The sequence below is a fragment of the Pongo pygmaeus genome, chromosome 23 (genome assembly GCF_028885625.2).
Source record: "Pongo pygmaeus isolate AG05252 chromosome 23, NHGRI_mPonPyg2-v2.0_pri, whole genome shotgun sequence".
Lineage (NCBI taxonomy): Eukaryota > Metazoa > Chordata > Mammalia > Primates > Hominidae > Pongo > Pongo pygmaeus.
In genome coordinates this window covers 34300940-34322443 of record NC_085931.1, presented here as the reverse complement: position 1 = coordinate 34322443, position 21504 = coordinate 34300940, and the positions used below count along the sequence as shown (strand labels likewise).

Sequence of the window (21504 nt, the reverse complement as noted above, 5' to 3'; positions counted from 1 at the left end):
CTCGCCCTTCGGAGTTTAACTCAAGCTGTCTGGGTCCCCAAACATCCCAGGGTTTCCTCCTCCGCCTTGAGAGGGCACCACTGGACATTAGGGAACATGAGGACCAGGAGAGCCGGGCTAGCTGAATGGGAACGGGGGCCCAGGCTTCGATCCCAGGAATAAGCCAGGGAGGCTGCCAGATGCTCAAGGCTGCATCTGGGTAAGCAATGGTCACTGCCTTGGGCCCCATGCTTCTCCCAACACACTGGCCAGGTGCCTGTGTGCCCATTTCCCACCCACCCTTTCCTCCCTGCAGTGAGTGGTGGCTGCTGTGATAGAGGTCATGCCCCCATTCTGCCTTCAGCCTTAGGGTCCAGCCTGGCCCTGGGCAAGCCCCTCCACCCTGGGCCTCTAGCCAGGACCCCACTGGTCCCCAGAGGTTCTAGAATGCAAGGATTCCCAAAAGCCTTTGGCCACCAATGCCCCAGCTGTCTGACATAGCCTGTCCTGTCGTGAACAAAATTGGGATTAGTCCTCATCCCTCCAGATGCAAGGGTAGAAGGCGGGTCCCCTTGGACAGCTTGGAGGGCTGGACATGAAGTTGTTCCCAATTGGAAGCCTCCAGAAAACAGGCGAGTGGGGTGAGGGGGTGGGGGGGAATTCCCAGCCTCAGGCTCTAAAATTCCCAGTTAGTCTGTGGTGCAGACAGGACTCCCTTCCTCCTTGTTCAGGGAAGTGGGGGAAGATCAAGGCCACACTGGGCACCAGGAGCTGGAAGAACAAGAGGGTCTCTGGCCCAGAGTCTGGGATGGGGAGAGGCAGAGGGGGCATTGGAAATTGGGGACGCATCTTTGAACTGAGATACCAGCTGTTGCCAAGACCAGCCCCTGGGCCAGGCTAAGGAAGGGCAGGGCTAAAGGTGGGGAGCTAAGGGTCAGGCAGGGCCTTGAATGCCGTGTTCAGGAGGCTGGCCTTTATCCCTCAGGACCTGGGGAGCCACGGAAAGATTTGAGGAGGAGCGGGCATTGGACACAGCTGGACACTGGGGAACGCGTGACACAGGGGCACGGATCCAGCCCAGCTCTGATAAGGAACAGCAGAGTTCCACAGGACCATAGTGGCAGAGGCGGCAGTGAGGACATCTTTTTTATTTATTTGTTTGTTTGTTTGTTTATTTATTTATTTGAGACAGAGTCTAGCTCTGTCGCCCAGGCTGCAGTGCGGTGGCACGATCTCAGCTCACTGCAATCTCCGCCTCCCGGGTTCAAGCGATTCTCCTGCCTCAGCCTCCCGAGTAGCTGGGACTACAAGCGCATGCCACCACGCCCAGCTAAGTTTTGTGTTTTTTAAGTAGAGACAGGGTTTCACCTTGTTAGCCAGGATGGTCTGGAACTCCTGACCTCGTGATCCGCCCACCTCCGCCTCCCAAAGTGCTGGGATTACAGGCCACCGCGCCCGGCCGGCAATGGGGTCTTCTTAAAAAAGAGGGAGACTGGGCCCGGTGGCTCACGCCTGTAATCGCAGCACTTTGGGAGGCCGAGGCGGGCGGATCACGAGGTCAGGAGTTCGAGACCAGCCTGACCAACATGGTGAAACACCGTCTCTACTAAAAAATACAAAAATTAGCTGGGCGTGGTGGCGGGCGCCTGTAGTCCCAGCTACTCGGGAGGCTGAGGCAGGAGAACCGCTTGAACCCGGGAGGCGGAGGTTGCAGTGAGCCGAGATCGCGCCAATGCACTCCAGCCTGGGCGACAGACCAAGAGTCCATCTCAAAAAAAGAAAAGAGGGAGTGTGGGGGTGGGGTCCGGAGCTCTCCAAGGGGCGGGTAAGGGGACTCCCAGGCCCGAGGACTCCTGGAAGGGAGGTGGGTGTGGCGCTGAGGAAGCGGCGGGACGGAAGCGAGCCCGGGAGGAGCCCGCTGGGGGGCCGCGGGCGGGGGATGTGGCGCGGGCCAGGCCCGTCGCGGCCTCGTCCTGACAGGGACACCTGCGGGGTCGTCCTTCCAGGATCGCCTGCGGGCCTCGCGGGCCGATGCCTCGGGTCCCCCTCCGGCCTCGGTTTCTCCGCGCAGCGGGGCGGGGCGGGGGCAGCGCGGGTCTCAAAGCTGCCTGCAGGGGGCGCCCGTGAGCGGCGCGGCCGGAGCCGGAGACCGAGCGGCCGCCGAGACAGCGGGAGCCGGCGTGCGAGCCGCAGGTCAGCTGGGGTGCTAGGTCCGGGGTGCGGGGTCCTGGGTGCCGGGTCCGGGGTGCGGGGTGCCGGGGATCCGGGGCTGGCGGCCGGGCGGCGTGGGGCCGTCGGGGGTGCGGGGCCGGGAGGACTGGGAGGCTGGGGTTCTGCTCCCCTCAGGGCTCCTTTCCCGCCGCCCCGAGACCAGTTCCCCGGCGCGGGGTCCGAGTCCTGCCCCGCGGCGGCTGCCAGCACGGCCTGTGAAGGGCCCAGGCACAGTCACGTCCCAGGCGCAGTTGCGGCGCCGCGTGCGGGACCCTCCGAGCTGTCCCAAACTGCACCGGAAGGCGCGCGGGGGTAGGCGGGGAGGGAAGGCAAGTGCGGCGGCCGGCGCGGCGCGGGGTGCGGAGCCTCAGGTAGCGGGCGGGGAGCGTCCGTCCGTCCGTCCATGCGCCGCAGACCGGCCCCACGCGCTCGCATGAACCTTCCGGGAGCTCCTCCAGCAGGGATGGGCTGGGGGCGCAGAGGCGCTTCCTGAGGGGTGGCGGGCTGGGCCCCGGGGCGAGGGAGGTTCCCCAGGTGGAGGAGCCGGGCGGAGACCGGTTGCCCGGGAAGGTGAGGCGCGAGCAGAGGTACCCGAGCGCCCGGGACGCGCCGAGAAAGGGGGAGTCAGGAACGCTGGGCCGAGCGCGGGCGCGTTCCGTGGACAGTGGTGGCGGGAACTGGGTTTGGGGGACCCAGGAGACGACGGGGGACGGGCGGGGGTGGGTGCGCGCCTCGGACTGGCCCCGGCCGTCTGCCTGGCTGCCCCGAGCGGAGGTAGGAATGGCGGGAATGGTGGCGGCTCTCGAGGGATTTGGCGCAAGGCGGCCCAAGGGCTTGAGGAGGAGGCCGCGGGCCGGCAGAGCTGAGATCCCTGTGTCCCGCACTCAGATTTTAGTTGCCCCGACTGTACCATTGGAGGAAGAGGGAGACCCAGGGCTGGGTCCTAGGCTGGGGGAGTCGGGGCCCTGCAAAGAGGCGCAGGTGTTTGTGGCCCTCGTTGGAGGGTGGGCCGCAGGTCAAGCCAGCCCTCCGTTGCCATCCTGAAGCGCCTCCTCTCTTGGGCTCTGCCACACACAGGGCCCACTCTCCTATTGCCAGGTGCTCAGGCCGCCTCCACTCTGCCTCTGCTGCCGGCTCCCGCTGGGTTCCCCGGCGGGGCAACCTGCCGATACTCCATGACGCGCCAGGGCTGCCTCAGGGTGCCCCAGCCCTGGGGACCATGGTGGAGGGTTCTGTGGAGCACCGCGGGCCTGGGAAGCTGTTGCGGGGTCGGGGCTTCCTCACTGGCCCTGCTTTGGCCGCTCCTGGAGGCCTTGGGTGGGGCTGGGAAGGCCGGGCCCTGTGGGCAGCACCCCCCCTCCCCCGCACATCCCGGCAGATCCATGGCAGGCGCGCCTCACAGGCTGGTCCACGGCCACGATGTCAGTCCCTCCTTGTTCTGCGCTGGCTTTTTGGGGTCTCCCAGGCTCTCCCTAGTCCTAGAGTTTCTCAGGCAAATCCCAGCCACTACCCCTCCATCCGCGTCCCCTGTTCCCCCAGTGCTGAGCTGGCTGAGCTGTGAGCTTTCCTGCTCCTTGCCGCAGGAAGCTAGGGGCAGCCGTCACCTCTGGCCAGAGGCGGGCCTTGGGCCAGGCTGACCTGGCTGGTCTGAGAGCTGTGCTGGGCTTTTTCCCATATCAGCCTGTGAATTACAGATCCCCAAATATGCCCTGCGTCGCGACGGAGGAGGGCAATCAATGGCAATGACTGCCTCATGGGCAACGCGATGGGCTGGAGATTTCAGTGCTCTCGTCTGGGTTCTGGTCTTGCCTCCTCGACCCACTCACTGAGCAGGTCGCTGTCCCCGGGAATCTGATATCTCATTTGTAGAACAAGGATGATGATCTTAGCAATGCCTAATGTGGAAAGGCCTTGGCTTGGGGGCAAGTGGGGGAAGGTTTAGGGCAGACCAGAGGGCCGGTTAGGGGTGTGTGCTGGAGCTGGGGAACCCGGGAGAGAGGGTGTTAGGCTTGAGGGTCAGGGGACACCACAGGGATTGCTGGCAGAGGGACATGTGAATGGAAGTTGGCCTGGGGGCCAGCATGTGGCTTGAGGGCATCACGTCCTGCGAAGTCCAGGTGAGGCCTGGGCAGTGCCTGCTGTGTGGGACCACAGCCCCTGGTGGCTCTCAGCTGTGTCCTGACACCCCAAAGAAGGTCTTAGTATCCTCTCACCGACCTAATACCCGAGCCACCTAACCCCAAATGAGCTAGAACTGCCTTCCCAACCGTGTTTGCGGGGTCTGTCTCGTCCATTGCCGCGCAAACAGGGCCCTGAGCACGCAGGAGAGCAGAGGAAAGACAAACAGAAGATGGATGGATGGATGAAGGCGGGAAGCACAGGCTGAGGGGATTTAGGGCGTGTGTGGTGGGGGTGCTGCAGAGAGGAGACTGCACAGGCAGGAGCTGAGCTGGTGAAAGGGAGGGTTCTAGCTCCCAGGAGAAGGGTCTGGGCCATTGACAGGAGGGGCTTGGTCCTAGGAGGTGGGTGGTCCAGAGGTTGCAAGGAGCAGAGGAGCCCAGATGGGGAAGGGAATGGAGCTGGGGTGGAGAGAGGAGCCCCCACACGACTGCCCACCTCCTGTGCAGAACCTGGGGCTCTGGGTGGTGGGAAGAGGCAGTTTCATGGCGGAGAAGGAGGCCTGGGCCCCTGCAGCCTGGACTCCGTGGATCCGGCCAGGGACTGGGGAGGATCAGGTGGAGGGAGGAGCAGGAGAGCCGCTGCCCCTCATCCCAGCACAGAGGGTGATGGGAGCCCAGGGAAGGCAGGACCCTGGCTTCGGGCCTCCACGGCATTTTCCCTGCTAGAATCTCTCGATACCTCTCTCCCTTCACCTTCTCCTCCAAGTCTCACCCAGATGCTTCTTCTGTGAGTTGCCATGGGGACTCTCTCACCAACCCCCCGGCAACCCCCTGCAGGGGAGGCTTATTCCAGGACTCACTGGGCAGGGGCTGCTGCTGCCCTTCTGTGCCCACCCCTCGGATGTGCCAATGTAGCCCCGGTCTTTGGCATCGGCCGTCACCTGGCGGAGAGGCTGACAGAGCTGGCCAAGCAGAGGGAGGCCGATGGTGTCACTTGGTGTCTCCTCTGGCGTCTAGGCAGGAGACTTCTCCCCAGAAGCCCCGGGCTGGTATCTGTCTGCCCCTGTGTCACAGGGGGACTTGCCTCTGGTCCCTCAGTGGCCTCTGCAAACCCTGAGCCAGCCTGGGGGAGGCTGCTCAGTGGGGAAGAAGCAGTGGCCAGGCTCTGCTTGGTCACCCTGCCCTCCTGTCAGCCCCCGGGGCTGCCTCGTCACACCTGCCCAAGGACCCAACAGCCGGTCCTCACCCCTCCCATCCTCAGTGCAGCCACCCTGGGGCATTGTGAGGCCCTGCACCCAGCACTACCCCTTCAAGCCTCCCACAGGGTCCCGCCCAGGACTCCTGGGCTCTGTGTCCGCGGGGCCATCTAGAAACGCTCCCTTGTCACCCTTCAGCGACATAGTACCTGTTGCCCGCCATCTGAGGGAGGCGCAGGTGCCAATCCTTCACGTGATGTGACGTGGCTTACCGCAGCCTGTGTACATGTGAGCAGCCGCGTGCAGAGGGGAAGCTCTGCCTGGGCCTCAGGGACTGTGACATGGAGCAGGAGCCGCCCCCAGCCAGGCTGCTTTCAGCACAGCGTGGGCCCCCAGCACCTTTGTGCGGGGTGTGGCCCCTCAGAGGAGAGCTGTCAGGTGAAGCCTCGTGTGAGGGGGTGAGTGGCCCCCAGGCGGGGAGCGGGGGTGCTGTGGCCTTCCTGGCCCCTAGCCTGGACACATGGGGGTGTGGGGAGCAGGAGCTGGGGCCCCCAGCACTGGCCCCGGGGCTGCGATGTGGGGGCTGCTCTGTGAGGCAGGCTCAGGGCCTTAGCCTCCAGCTGCAGGGAGCTGGGTCTTGGCCCCATCTTGCCCACATCCTGCCACCAGGAGCAGAGAGCCGCAGCCGCACCCGGGCTGTGGGGGAGGGATGCCAGGTGTCTCTCTGGGTCCCAGGCCCAGCCTGCACCCAGCGCCTGAAGTAGGGGCCACCGGGCAGCCCTGGAGGTCAGGAGGGAAGCGGAGCCCATGCTGGGTGGCTGCTTACCGCCGGGCAGTGAGGAAGGCACCTGCGCTGATGAGTTTGGGAGGGGTTTGGGGATCCTGGGGCCCTGGGTTCTGGGAGGTTCATGCCCAGGCCCCCCTGGGCCACCCCAAAAGCCAGTCATAGCGGGGCCCACGACCTGCCGTGCCCCTGCTGAGGCTCCCGCAAGCCACTTGTTGATGCTTCTCAGTCCACCCCATGCCTCTCAACCGTTTCCTCCTAGACTAGGTCTCTTCATGGCGTTTCTGTGAGAATTCCTCAGTACTAGCTTCAGATCCCCAGTCGTCTCTTCCACCGTATGTGTGCCTGAAGCCCACCACATCCCTTATTTCAGTCCCTCTATTTTTCAGTCCCTGGATTTTGTATTATTTCTTGTTCATATCCACCTGTCCTTGTTTCATTTCCACCAGTCGGTTCAGAAGTTCTCATTCTTGTCTATGGATGCCATTCCTTTCTTTGCCTCTTTGGAGATTCTAAAGGTCTCTGGAATCATTATTAGATTACTGTATTACCTTCCTTTCTACTGGAATGAATTCATCTCCATATTTTTTATTCTGTTGCTTACCTTTCTTAGCCTTCATATACCTCTTGTGCTTTGAAATTGATTTGTGACTCCTCTTAGCTGAGCCAATGTTGTGGAGACAGGGAGTGGCCTGCAGTGCCTGAAACTGCGGGGTGGCAGCCGCCTCCCAGGAATGTCCTGGGTCCTTTCCTCCTTTGAGGTCCCCTGCTATATGCTCAGGGCCCAGATGGGGCCAGGCACAGCAGCGGGGGCATACCTCCCTGTGGTCCAGCAGTTGGGGTGCTGCCAGGCCTGGTGGACGTACTTGGTAAACATTTGTTATGGGAAAGCAGCAGCAGGGTTGTAAGGCTGGGATTCTGGAGCCCAGGAACAGGCCAGGCATGGCTGGAGCAGGTCCGAGTCCGTGCACTGTGTCCTGTACGTTGCCCTTAGCCGCACTCAGGAGCAGATGTGCAGGGCACTGCCTAGAAGCCGGTGGGCACCTCCGTGCAGCAGGCTCTGGGGGGTATAGCCACCATCTGGGCATGTGTACAGAGGGCCTTGCTAGTGTGACATATGAGGAACCAGAAGAAGTGGGCCAGAAGATGTGTGGGTTTTGATTAAATGGAGTTTTAATTAAAGTGGCCAGGTTGGGGGAGGTGAGGAGGAAGGCAGGAAGAAGCAGCAGTTTTGAGTCTGACCACGTGGAATCCTATAAGGTTGTTCTTTCAAGAGGCGTTATGCACGTTCCGCAGTGTGTGTCCTCTGTCTGTATGGGGCAGGGTCTGCCCTCTGATCTGTTCCCAACAAGGGGTAATCACAGAGAAGTAATACATTATTAATATTCAATTTCCCCTCCTGGTTAGCAACAGATGACTCAAGGATTAATTAGATGCACAGAGCCAACAGAGAGGGATAGGAAATTGCCAGATCCTGGCCCCGCCCCCTCCCCGGGGCCTCCGACCTTCCTGTCACTCTGGGAGGCTTCTGAGGGAGGGGAGCTGGAGGCCCAGGAGCCTTCCTGCTGCTGTGCTCTCTGTGGGCACGGCCCCAGCCCTACGCCACCTTCCAGTGCTCTTGGTGAGGCTGAGAGAGGTCGTTTCATGCCTTTGGGCCTCAGTTTCCTCATCTGTAAAATGGGCTTCCAGGGACCAGCAAGATCACAGATGTCAGTCATTTCCCAAGCTCCTAAGCAGGCTGCACAAGCCGTGTCTGAGGGTCCAGTGCAGTGCCTGGCCTCTAGGCAGGTGCCCCCTGGGACGCGTAAGGTTTGGCAGCTCAGCAGTGACTGGCATCATGGCCAGCTGACTCTGTGTTGCTCCCCAGTTCTGGTCCACGACACATTAGTAGCTTGAAACTGGGCACAAGGGGAGAATTTACACCACAGAAATCAGGCAAAGCCTGTAAGTCAGGGCGCCCCCGGCCAGGAGCTGATTTGCCAGCCTACGGCTGGGTAGCTCCCAACCTTTCCCCGAGGAACGCACTCCTCTTCCCGTCTGCCCCAAGGGTGCTTCTGACTCCACCGATCTGCTTTGCTCAGGGCCGAGAAACGCACAGCTGAGAGTGGATTCTGGCTTGGCAGGGGCCCAGGTTGCCTGTGGGTCCGGGCAAGCCTCACTCGGGATGTGCTGGCAGCAGCTGGGAGAGCCTGCAGGAGTGCTTAAGGAGGGGCTGAGGGAGAGGACGGGCAGCGAGGTGGCCTGTGTGGACCCTGCCGGCAGGAGCCATGGGTGTCTTTAGCCCCATATGAGGCCGGCCTGGGCAGAGGGGTCTGTTGCCGTCACTGACGCGGGTGGGCAGCAGGAAGGTGGCTTCAGTATAGTCAAGAAGGTTATCGGTATCTAGTGCTGTTTAGCATGGGGACCCACAGCACAGAAGGTGGGGAGACCCTGAGAACGGGGGTACACAGGCAGGTACCCAGGGCTGCCAGGGAAGACTTGCCAAACAGAGGCCCTGGTCAGGCTCCTCCCAAACTGGGCATCCCGGCTGGCATGGCACCAGTCCAGCCCCTGAGGCGGGTGCCGATGATGTGACCCCACCAGCAGGGCTCTGGGTGGTGGGACTGGGGAGTCCTCCCTCACTTTGGCAGACATGTTATGTTTTACCTTGTCTGCCCCCAGCAAGGCCCTTGAATCTGGAGTGTGGTCTGGAGCTGCATCAGCCTTCTAGCCTGGGATGGTCAGATTGGCAGAAGGCTGTGGCATCCTTCAATGCAGATGCCCTAGAGAGGGCTGTGGTGGGAGGCAGGATCCCTGGGTAGAGGCGGCTCCTAAGTGGCCCACTGGGCCTCACTGGACAGTGGCCTGTTGCTGCTGCTGGTGGTGCTGGGCCTGGGAGGCCACCTTGGAGCCACAGGCCAGGCACCTGGGTGGGAGGCAGCCCGGGGCCAGCACCAGCTCCACTCGTACCTGTTGGGCAGGGGCTATCGTGAGTCAGGTGGGCCCTGGTGAGTACTGCTCAGGGAGAGAGACCAGGAGCATCAGGGATAACTGTGTTCCTTGAGTGTGGCCAGGGATGGTGCCAGGAGAGCTGGTCTGGCGCATCCCTGCCAGCGACATGCTTTGTGAGTGGCTGCCTGGCAGGTGCCCCATGGAAAGCAGGGGCTTGGAAGGACTCAGCCCTCTCCAGCTGCTGCAGGCCCTCCGTTTCTGCAGGGTTTCTGGCCTCTGCTCTCTCCTTCCTCCTCCTGCTTCTGTGTCAATGCTCCATTCCGAGGCTCCTAGTAGGGGCAAAAGGGCCTGTTGGGTGCAGGAGAACCTCCAGTCCCAGGTATGGCTGCAGCCCATGCCAATCCTGTTCCAGCCACTTGAGGTGCCGACAGCATTGGAGTTGGAGGGAAAGTTGGGGTCTGTGTGTTTGAGCTCTGTCACATGGACAATGGGGTAGAGGGGAGCCTGGCCCTTTGAACAGGGCTCGGGACCAGGAGTGACTTCCTCTCCAGGTTGCCAGTCCTGCTTCATCCCTCATGTCCTGGAAGAGAGAGAGACGAGGTGGCTGCCCGAGTCCACGTGAAAGGCAGCCTCTGACCTCTTGTCCCCAGGCAGGTGGTGGCGGCTGGCCACACACTCATAGGGCCCCATGAGGGTTCAGGACTGGAGGGGGTAGATTTGGGGGCCTCTTAGCTCTCAGAGAGGGGCAATTTAATAGGCAGAGGTCCATTTGGACCCAGACCATTCATAGGCTCGAAGGGGACACTGGGAGTTGGGGCTGGGCTCAGGTCTGCTGGGGAACCAAGACTTCTGCTTCTGAGGGGTGTCAGTAATTCCATTTTGACTTTGGGGGAGCCATTTTAAATCTGTTTATTTCCTTCTCATAGAATCATGGGTGAGAGCTGGCATGGCCCCTAGAGGTCATTTGGGGTTCAGCTGCCTCACCGTATCAATGAGGAAACTGAGGCCCAGAAAAGAAAAGCATTTTTGCCCAGAGTCCCTCAGTAAGTCCGTACCTGCTTTCTGCCAGGGATCAAACTCCAGTTAGTCATTCCTGGTGTCGGCAGAGGAGCAGGTGGGGGAGAGGGCGTGGGAGGAGGGAGGTGAGGCAGCTCCCTCCGAGTGGAAGCTCACAGTCAGCTGCAGCGCCGCCCCCGCCCTAACTGCAGCTGACTGGCGGGGGCACCTGGAGGCAGCGGGTTCGGGCGCAGTATGAGAGGGCTTACCCTCTGCGGCAGTGGGAGACAGGACCAGGCAGCTCCCCACATCCTTCCACGTCTGAGCTCCAGGGGTCTCTGGCCTGTCCTTTCACAGGGCGGCTGGTGTCCCTTAGGTGGGTGCTGGTAGTTCCTGGGAGAGTTGACGGGATGGAGCAGGCCAGGGGCGCTGAGAAGCTGGCCTGGCGAGAGAAGGTGGGTGGGACTGGGAGAGCCTGGGCAGGGAGGGTCCTTTCTGGGAGGGAGTGTCACAGGGCCGGCCGAGATCCAGGACCTAGGAGACTGGCCAAGCTGCCACAGGAGGCCTGAGAGGCTGAGCATGGGGGGACAACAGTGACAGACTTTAACAAGTTTCTGGCCCCCCCAGGAAAAAAACAGACCACATCTGATCCTTGGCCCTGAGTCCAGAGTGGGAGGCACCGTGACAACAATGCACAGAGCAGGGAATGCAGGGAGCCATGGATAGTGCTGGGGTGAGCTGGAGTCCTGGCAGGGGCCCAGCCAGGGCAGTACTCATTCTGCAGAGCCTGGGAGAAGGGGCTGCCTCCTTGGGAGGGGTTTGTGTGAGAGTCTTAGCGGGAATTCTATTGGACCAGGGGAACCAGCCTTGCTCGGTGACTTCTCTGGGTGTCCTCCTCTAGAGTGAGGGTCAAATTCCCACCTCTCTTGCCTCCTGGCTATGACCACAGCAGACCGGGCAGGGCGTGGGGCTAGGCGGGGTCAGGGGCCATCCTCAGGCTGACACCTGGCCTGTGGGTAGGGTGGGATCTAAAGCTATAGGGTCTTCAGGGGGCCAGGGTGGGTGTGGGGCAAGGGGTGGCACTTTCCGCAGGGCTCGCCCTCTGCAGATGGTTCAGCTTCTTATCGGCTGTCCCTTTGCAGGTGCCTCAGGAACCCTGAAGCTAGGCTGAGCCATGATGCTGCTGCCAGAACCCCTGGAGAGGGCCTGGTTTCAGGAGACTCAGAGTCCTCTGTGAAAAAGCCCTTGGAGAGCGCCCCAGCAGGGCTGCACTTGGCTCCTGTGAGGAAGGGGCTCAGGGGCCTGGGCCCCTCCGCCTGGGCCGGGCTGGGAGCCAGGCGGGCAGCTGGGCTGCAGCGATGGACCGTGAGCTGGCCCAGCCCGCGTCCGTGCTGAGTCTGCCTGTCTGTGGCCATGCCCATCATGGGCTCCTCGGTGTACATCACGGTGGAGCTGGCCATTGCCGTGCTGGCCATCCTGGGCAATGTGCTGGTGTGCTGGGCCGTGTGGCTCAACAGCAACCTGCAGAACGTCACCAACTACTTTGTGGTGTCACTGGCGGCGGCCGACATCGCGGTGGGTGTGCTCGCCATCCCCTTTGCCATCACCATCAGCACCGGGTTCTGCGCTGCCTGCCACGGCTGCCTCTTCATTGCCTGCTTCGTCCTGGTCCTCACGCAGAGCTCCATCTTCAGTCTCCTGGCCATCGCCATTGACCGCTACATCGCCATCCGCATCCCGCTCCGGTGAGCAGGGCCGGGGTTACATCTGTGCAAAGGCTGTTGGTGCCCAGGCTTTGGTCTGTGCCTGGAGCCAGGGTGAGCCTGGGATCAGGGCCTGGTCTGCAATGTCAGCATGGTGAGCTGGCAACGGGGCCCCGGGCTCAGCAGGGGCTCCGCAGGGCCAGCACGTGGCCAGCAGTCATGCCGAACTGACTGATCCTTATGGGCGCAGGGCAGCCTGGCCCTCCCAGGTGGCCTGGGTTCCCCTAGGCTGCCTGAGGCCAACTGTACTCTGGTTTTTGGCAGATGAGTGTGGCCAGGGTCTGGCATTGGGCTTAGCAGGGAGCTCTGGTCCCAGTAACCCACGTGCTGCCAGCGGGTGTGTCTGGGCCATTCCTCACACACGAGCAAAACTCCCCGCATGATGCTGGGGTGGAGCGGGGAGCCAGGGGAAACCATAGGACCTCAGAGCTAGAAGCCGCCCGCCACCTGCCTTCCCCCAGATCCTCTGGGCCAGCCTTGCAGTGTGCACATTAGGAAAATGACCCAGAGAGGGGAAGTGACTTGGCTGAATGCCACAGTGAGTCACTTGGACCTATATGCAAATTCTGTTGCTCCTCAAGTCACCAAGGACTCATCGTCTTAGAGGCGGCCAGTGTGCTCAGGGGCTGGCTGTTGGAGGGGATTTTTATGGTGAATCTTTTGTGAAGTGACTTCAGCCAAGTATTGTGTAAATGAAGATTTTCCCAAAGGCTGAATTACTCGGCATGGATTCCACCTACCCAGGCCACAGATGAGGCTAGAAAGTGCATCCCTCCCTTGGGGACCTCAGAGGCCTTCTGCCCCACCTCCTGGCCCCTCTGCCACAGAGCTGGGTTCCACAGCCTGGGTGGTTGTGGGCCCTGAGGCCATGCATGAGGCTTGAGGTGGTGCCTCTTGAGAGTCAGGGAGCAGAGTGTGCCATCTCTGCGGTGAATTATCTGAAACTGGTGGGTGCCTACCTAAAGAGGAAGCCACAGCAGCCCCACTCAGGTTGAGGGTGCCCCAGCAGGAAGGAGGACCCAGCTAGATGAGCAAATGGAAATTTAGAGTGTCAAAGCCAAGGGGCCCTTAGAGGTCATTTCCTCTCATCTTCGGGATGGAAAATGAGCCTCAGAGAAGACAGCCAGCTGTTTCCGGGCCACACAACGAGTTGGTAGTGGAGCTGGGGCTAGGCCTGGAAAAAAATGTGGCCTGATCCCCACTGTGACTTCAGTTACTGGGGAGCAGTCATGAGCAGCCTGTCTCGCAGAGCCTGCACCAGGTGGCCGTCCCTGTCACCTGGGCTCTAAGTGGGAGCAGGAGCTGCACTGGGCTGCTCCTAGGAAGGGAGGAGTCTGGACCTCACACTGCTCTGTCAGATGCTCTCTATCCCAGGAGAGTCTAGAACCCTCGGCAAAAGAGAAGGGGACCCTGGCCAGCCCTGAGAGGGGTGGAATTAGGGGTTGTCGGACTCCAAGTGCAGTCTCTGGTGAGCCTCCATCCATTGCTTTGCGACGGGCAGAGCAGAGTTTAGGTTCGTCCAGTGGCAGCTCAGAACATGGAGGCCCAGGAGGGGCCCTGTCTGCAGGTGCCCAGGTGGGCCAGAGAACAAAGGACTGGAGGGGACTTCAGGGAACCGAGCTGAGTCTGCACACTGATGGGATGCTCCATGGGGAAGCAGAGGCCAAGCTCTCACTTTTTTCTCTGATTCAAAGGGCATGATCAGGGCTGCTGTTCTCAATTTAAAGGAGCTCGACTTTTTTTCTCTTTTGTCTCTCCCTTTCCTTCTCTGTTTTCTGAGAGTTGAGAGAATGACTCCCTATGTAGTAGGACAGGATGTGCTGTGTGGCTGTGGAAAGTTAGCTGCCTCTCTCTGGTCTCATTTCCTCATCCATAAAATAGGACAAGTCTCTCTGCCTCTCTGAGCTCACAAAGGTGTTCTAAAGGTCCAGTGAGTGGATGGGGTGACAGGGACCCTGAGGAGGGTTGGAGGCGTGGGGAGGGTGGGGATTCAGATCTTTGGGTTCAGAGCCATGGACCTGCCCCCTATCCTCTACCCATCTCATCCCAACTTTCTTGGAGCTGGACCTTAGTTCCACCCAGACCTTGAGCCATTTGACTCTGCTCCATGAGGCTCTGCAAGGCTTAGGCTGGTCTCTTCTGCAGGGGGCCCTGGAGAGGATGACGACGATGATGTTCATCCTCCCTTGAGGGCAGAGAGCTTTGCAGTTGCCAAAGGGTGTCAGCTCAGCATCTCCTGTCATCCTCTTGGCCTGCATTGTGGCCAGGCGGATGTTCTGACGCTCCTGTTACTCACAAACTCATGAGGAGGCCAGAGCAGGGAAGGATATAAGAGTGTCTCCTGATGTGGATGGACTCCAGGGCCCTTCAGGCTGTTCCTGGCCCGCAGGTCCCTTCACTTTCCTGTTCCTCAAGGCCCCTGGGCCGCTGGGCATGTGGAGGTGTCCATGTGGGCTCCCGAGAGCAAGCGGGGTATGAAGGGAACTTGGAGACACTCCTGGCCGGCGCTGGAGTCGCAGCCTGCCTCAGGATCCTCCCTCCTCCTTTCTCAGCTGGGAATCCAGCCTCCTCTACATGCCGTTTCCTGCTCCACTCAGAAAGGTCCATTTGGCTAGCCCTGGGTCTAGCCTCAGGCCTGCCCCACTCTCCATTAACTTTTAAAAAAAAAAAAAATTCAATTTTGGAAAAATCTGTTATTTTCCAAGTTCAGGGAACCTGTTGGGCTAGCACAGAGCCTAGGCGAGGAACTCTGTGAGAAAGACTGCAGGCCAGAGGCAGAGATGTCGCTCTCTGTGTCCCCAGAGGATAGGGAATTCAGGGCGAGAGACATGGGCTTCTTTTCCCAGTTCCCAGGGGATTTTTGCCTCACTGTCCCCTGGTTCTCACAGCAGCCCTTGGTGGATGTTCTTGCTGGTTTGAGGAACAGGCCAAGGTGCAGGTGGCAGCTGGTGGTGAGGCCCGAAGTCCTAACACTTCTAAGAGGGCAGGATTGGGAGAGAGGGCTCCCTGGAGGAGGTGTCACCCAGTGGGTCTTGCAGGACGGGCAGGCAGGGTCTCACTGGCATGAGTGTGGGGGCAGGTGTGTCAGGAGGGGGGCAAAGCCTGGGACAAGACCCTGAGGAAGGAATGAGCATGTGAGCACTGGGTAGGGAAGGGTGGCCTGGCTGCCAAGTGACAGAGAGAGATGAACACAGTGGGCAGGAAAGGTGGAGGCCAAGTCAGTCCTGTTTATACCAGGGGAAGAAATGGAGGTTTCCCCTGTGGGTCCATGGCTCTTCAGTTCTTGGATCAATGACTCCTTTGGACAACTTAGGAAGGCTCCACCTACTCCTCAGGTTGGGACATGTGCACATAAAGCCCCACCTGGAATCATGGGGCATATTCTTGGACCATAGGGTGAGTCCCCAATGTGGGTAATGGAGATCCCCAGAAAGGGGCAGCCTGCAAGCCGGGGGACACAGGGCTGCAGAAGGCACCTCCACAAAAGGTGGGCAGCAGCTCTGGGACCCACATTCTCTGACATCCCAGAGTGGCGGTGTGTCATGCTAGATAGCCTTGGCATCCCTTCCAGCTGGATGGTCAGTTTGGGGTCTAGGAGGGCAAGATGTGAGTGTGTTAGTCACAGATGCAGCCCAGTGTACGCTGCTGGGCCTGGCTGAGGCTCAGCTGTGATTCCATTTGGGCCCTGATGCTGTCCCCACCCCGTGGGCACCAGGGTCCAGGGCTCTCAGCCTATGGGGATTTCTTTTGAATAAACTTAGTCTATTTGTGGTTTGTTTTTTTTTTTAAATGAGTAATGTTTTGCCCACGCTAAAACATTAAAAAGGAACAAAAGAGTATAGTATAGTAGAAAGTTGTCCTCCATACCCCCTGTCCCCCACCCCCAGTTCCCTGCCTGCAAAGCCATGTTAAGAATCCTTCCAGAGATATTCTTTGCATATATAAGCAAGTGCTATTAATGTATGTTTTGTTTCTGTCCCCACACGGGGCTTTCTTTCCAGAGTGCAGTGGAAGACTCCCCTTGTGGGTTCCCTTTTCTGTACAAGTAAACAATTGGACAGACCAGGGATTTCCATACTGTGTTCCCAGAAGCCTTTGGGTTGGCTCTGGTGTCCCCACCAATTCACTGATTCAATAAACATTTAATAAGCCCCTTCCCTTCCCCAGCAGCTTCACCTCTGTGACTGCCTGGGAATGTGGGCGACAAGGTTTACTGCTGAGAACAGTTTGAAAACCAGCAAAGCAGGTGGCCCAGGGCCCAGGCAGCTCTGCAACACCCCTGTAGCTGCTTGGCTCTGCTCTGTTGCCTCAAATGACAGGAGACTCACTATTGCCTGAGGCAGCCCATCTCTCCTGTGAACAGCTCAGCTGAAAAACTCTTACCTACCCTGAGTTACAATCTGCCTCCCTATAATTTCCACCCACTGATTCTCCATTCTGCCCTTAGAGGGCAGAGTGCTGACAGGTCCACGACTTGGTCCCATTTTACAAATGAAGAAACTGAGGCTCAGAGAGACAAAGTTTTAAAACATTCCTGTTTACAGGGCCGGAACCCAGGAAGGGATATGCTTTTCTCAGGAATAATGTCAAAATTAATATAGCTTCCCAGTCAGTGAGGACTATATAAATTACTATTTGCAAAGCACTAAGAACAGTGTCTGGTACAGAGTCAGTGCTATGTAATGTAGACGTGAGAATGAGAGAGCGTGAGATTTTATGTTTGCAAGTCCCACAGGAGGCAGGGCAGTGCCAGCTCCCTGTTGCTTGGAAGCAATGGGCAAGTCTATGACCCTCCTGTTGAGGCCCTGTTACAGGTAACCAAGCCCCCACGGAATGGAGCTGAGGAGCTCCTGAGAATGGGCTTGTCCAGTTACTGTTTGGATTCAGAACTGACCTAAGAGATTCAGAACAGAGACTCACCTTGGCCTGAGTTGCCTCTGGGCTCTTGGAATGTCCACAGCAAGTCCATTCCTCTCCTCGGGCCTCAATTTACCCACCTGTAAAACAAGAGGATTGGACCACATAAGAGATCAGAAGCCACCAGGGTTTCTCTTTTTCTCTTTTATTTGAATTAGTTGACAAAATTTAAATCTTGGGAGATTTTACCCAGAAAATCATCTCCCCAGCCCCACCTGAGATCTGGTAACAGCAGGCGTGCGTTTTGCATGGCAGTGAAGACCAGGTAAACGCCCCACCAGCTGCCTCCTGTGTATGCTACCTGTAGGCGCCTGTTTGCTACCCGTGAATGAGATAGTTTCTGTGGATGTTCCCAGCCCAGCTCCGGAGTTAAGTAGAGCACATCTTTCCTTGCACCTTCTTTTTTTTTTTTTCTGGAGACTGAGTCTTGTTCTGTCTCCCAGGCTGGAGTGCAGTGGCGTGATCTCGGCTCACTGCAAGCTCTGCCTCCCAGGTTCATGCCATTCTCCTGCCTCAGCCTCCCAAGTAGCTGGGACTACAGGCCCCCGCCACCACGGCCGGCTAATTTTTTGTATTTTTAGTAGAGACAAGGTTTCTCGATCTTCTGACCTCGTGATCCGCCCGCCTCGGCCTCCCACAGTGCTGGGATTACAGGCGTGAGCCACCGCGCCCAGCCTCCTTGCGCCTTCTGAGTGTCCCTGTCTCGGAGCTGGCAATGCAGAGATGGATGTAGGAAAGCCCTGCCCCCTAGGGGCCCAGATGTGGTGGGGATCTGCTGCACTTCGGTAGGAAACTTCTCTGAGATCTCTATCCTGGACTTGAAGGATGGGTAGGGTTTCTGCCAGGTAGAGGGGAGTGTAGTCTGGTCTTGCCAGAATCAAAACTGTTAAACAGAAGTCATCCCTCAGTGATCATCAAGGTTGCCTTCCTAAATTAGGGAGACTATTTTTTTTTATTGTCCATTCTTTCATGAAATCTAGGCCACCTTTCCTACAGGGCTGAGGTCTGCTTCCTGGCTGGCAGATCCAGCCATTTCTCGAGTATGAGACTGGGAATCGGTAGGCTTGGATTTCTGTCTGGCTCTCACTCAGGAAGACTGAGTGATTTCAGGCAGATTACTGTCCCCCTGGACCTCAGTATTTCCTTGCAAATGTTAAGATGGTCATGTAAATGTTAACACGTAATTCTCTCATTTCTCTCCAGAGGGCTGTGGGTGGGTTTGGAGGGGAGAAATGGCATCTCCTTTGGCCTGGGACCTCCTCCCCTCTTTTACCCCCCATGCTGCCTCTCCTCAAGGGCTTCTGGAGACCCCAAGTCAAATGGCAAATGGGGAAGAGAAGACAGGGTATGGAGTATAAGAGGCCTAGATCCCCTACAGGTCTGATCTGGCTGGTGCTGCCTCTAGCCAGTGAGGCCACCCTCCAGACCCATTCAAGCCTGTTGTAGCCTTAACCAAGATCAACCAACATGGAGGTGACTGATCTTGGTTAAGGCTGCGACCAACATGGAGGTAACTGATCTTGGTTAAGGCTACGACGCATTTCCCTTTAGAGAAAAATCATGTTTTCCCCCTCAAAAAATCGTGTGTGAATTCCCTCCAACCAAACTAAGTCCCAGGACTACTCCAAAAACTACTCAATGACCATCTGGGCATTTGTACATGGGTTTCCATTTCTTGGATGCCTGCTCTCCTGTTACCTCCCAGCAGCCTGTGAAAAAGGCAAGGCATATTACTTCCACTTAACGGAAGAGAATGCTGGGGCGAGGTGGTGGGAAATGACTGGTCCAAGACCTTACAGTCAGGAAATGGGGAAGAGGGTGCTGCTCTGGGGTTCTGAACTCTTGGCACTGCTTAACCCTGGTTTCTCAGATCTCTGATGCTGGTCTCTTCTCCCCAGGTACAATGGCTTGGTGACTGGCACGAGGGCTAAGGGCATCATTGCCATCTGCTGGGTGCTGTCGTTTGCCATCGGCCTGACTCCCATGCTGGGTTGGAACAACTGCGGTCAGCCAAAGGAGGGCAAGAACCACTCCCAGGGCTGCGGGGAGGGCCAGGTGGCCTGTCTCTTTGAGGATGTGGTCCCCATGAACTACATGGTGTACTTCAACTTCTTTGCCTGTGTGCTTGTGCCCCTGCTGCTCATGCTGGGTGTCTATTTGCGGATCTTCCTGGCGGCGCGACGACAGCTGAAGCAGATGGAGAGCCAGCCTCTGCCGGGGGAGCGGGCACGGTCCACACTGCAGAAGGAGGTCCATGCTGCCAAGTCACTGGCCATCATTGTGGGGCTCTTTGCCCTCTGCTGGCTGCCCCTACACATCATCAACTGCTTCACTTTCTTCTGCCCCGACTGCAACCACGCCCCTCTCTGGCTCATGTACCTGGCCATCATCCTCTCCCACACCAATTCGGTTGTGAATCCTTTCATCTACGCCTACCGTATCCGCGAGTTCCGCCAGACCTTCCGCAAGATCATTCGCAGCCACGTCCTGAGGCAGCAAGAACCTTTCAAGGCAGCTGGCACCAGTGCCCGGGTCTTGGCAGCTCATGGCAGTGACGGAGAGCAGGTCAGCCTCCGTCTCAACGGCCACCCGCCGGGAGTGTGGGCCAATGGCAGTGCTCCCCACCCTGAGCGGAGGCCCAATGGCTACGCCCTGGGGCTGGTGAGTGGAGGGAGTTCCCAAGAGTCCCAGGGGAACACAGGCCTCCCAGACGTGGAGCTCCTTAGCTATGAGCTCAAGGGAGTGTGCCCAGAGCCCCCTGGCCTAGACGACCCCCTGGCCCAGGATGGAGCAGGAGTGTCCTGATGATCCATGGAGTTTGCCCCTTCCTAAGGGAAGGAAATCTTTATCTTTCTGGTTGGCTTGACCAGTCACATTGGGAGAAGAGAGAAAGTGCCAGGAGACCCTGAGGGCAGCCAGTTCCTACTTTGGACTGAGAGGAGGAAGCCCCAGGCTGGAGCAGCATGAGGCCCAGCAAGAAGGGCTTGGGTTCTGAGGAAGCAGACGTTTCATGCTGTGAGGCCTTGCACCAGGTGGGGGCCACAGCACCAGCAGCATCTTTGCTGGGCAGGGCCCAGCCCTCCACTGCAGAAGCATCTGGAAGCACCACCTTGTCTCCACAGAGCAGCTTGGGCACAGCAGACTGGCCTGGCCCTGAGACTGGGGAGTGGCTCCAACAGCCTCCTGCCACCCACACACCACTCTCCCTAGACTCTCCTAGGGTTCAGGAGCTGCTGGGCCCAGAGGTGACATTTGACTTTTTTCCAGGAAAAATGTAAGTGTGAGGAAACCCTTTTTATTTTATTACCTTTCACTCTCTGGCTGCTGGGTCTGCCGTCGGTCCTGCTGCTAACCTGGCACCAGAGCCTCTGCCCGGGGAGCCTCAGGCAGTCCTCTCCCGCTGTCACGGCTGCCATCCACTTCTCAGTCCCAGGGCCATCTCTTGGAGTGACAAAGCTGGGATCAAGGACAGGGAGTTGTAACAGAGCAGTGCCAGAGCATGGGCCCAGGTCCCAGGGGAGAGGTTGGGGCTGGCAGGCCACTGGCATGTGCTGAGTAGCGCAGAGCTACCCGGTGAGAGGCCTTGTCTAACTGCCTTTCCTTCTAAAGGGAATGTTTTTTTCTGAGATAAAATAAAAATGAGCCACATCGTGTTTTAAGCTTGTCCAAATGAGAATGGTGTCTGAGTTCGTTTCCTACTCCATAGCTAGGCCTGTGCACACATACAGGCATGTGTTGTGTATGAGAGAGTGTGTGCGTATGTGCAGACACCCTGCCTGCCCCGGGGACCCGCCCCGGGGACCCTCCCCAGGGTCCTGTCCTCGAAGGGACAGGCTGCCTGGCTGTACCACAATCCAACCTACATTTCTATGAGGGCCCACAGGGGCTGTGGGAGAAGGGGCTTTCCCCAGCTACTCCCCGCCTCCTTATCTTCCTACATCTTTAAGGGAAGATCTCTTTGTATGTTACCTTCTCAGAACTGTGACCCGCCACCCCTGCCCTGCTCCACCCTTCAGCAGAGGTCACAGAGGTATCTGCAAACAGATCTGGGCAGGGGCTACACTGCCTTCCCCTACAATCCCCCTCCTTGTGTTCTTAACAAAAGAAACCTAGAAGGAAGGGGTGTTTTTGCTCTGACCCCGGCCTTACGGGCCTCCTGCCTGAGGAGGTGGTGCCATCTTTCTGTGATGGCGAAGTTTGAGGCCTGGAAGACAGTTAGCAACCTGCCCCTGCCTGAGGTTGGCGGAGAGCTGTGATTGTCCCGGTTTGGTCTCACTCACTCTGGGACTCCCGGAAGGAGTGTAAGAATGTCAAGGGTAATCCTCACACAGCCCTGTGAGCCCTGTTTTACAGATGATTAACAAGCCCAGAGAGGTTACATGATTGCTCCAGGTCATACAGCTAGTAAGTGGCAGAAGTGAACTTAAAACTCAGGTCTGTCTGACTGTAAAATCCATGTTCCTTTTTTTCCATTAACTTATGAAGAACTATTTGAACGGAACCAAAAAGTATAAAACAACATCATGTCCTCAGCACTCTGCTTAAGAACTGAAACGTTACAATGTTGCATCTGACCCCTGCCCATCATTACCCTGCCTCCTAGGCCT

The 21504-nt window shown here is 58.5% G+C and overlaps 1 protein-coding gene across 11 annotated transcripts; it reads left to right on the top strand.

The window, feature by feature from the left end:
- Positions 1 to 675: 675 nt before the first annotated feature.
- ADORA2A (adenosine A2a receptor) lies at positions 676 to 20567 on the top strand. Of its 11 annotated transcripts, XM_063662867.1 has the most exons (6): positions 739 to 1111; positions 1986 to 2172; positions 10148 to 10264; positions 10845 to 10950; positions 11360 to 11962; positions 18796 to 20567. In XM_063662867.1, the coding sequence occupies exons 5-6, from the start codon at positions 11631 to 11633 to the stop codon at positions 19700 to 19702; spliced, it is 1239 nt and encodes a 412-aa protein (XP_063518937.1). In that variant the 5' UTR covers positions 739 to 1111; positions 1986 to 2172; positions 10148 to 10264; positions 10845 to 10950; positions 11360 to 11630; the 3' UTR covers positions 19703 to 20567. The 11 variants fall into 11 exon arrangements, with proteins under 11 accessions (XP_063518942.1, XP_063518941.1, XP_063518944.1 ...); XM_063662872.1 differs by lacking the exon at positions 1986 to 2172 and having other exon boundaries at positions 676 to 1111; XM_063662871.1 differs by lacking the exon at positions 10845 to 10950 and having other exon boundaries at positions 683 to 1111.
- Positions 20568 to 21504: the final 937 nt, after the last annotated feature.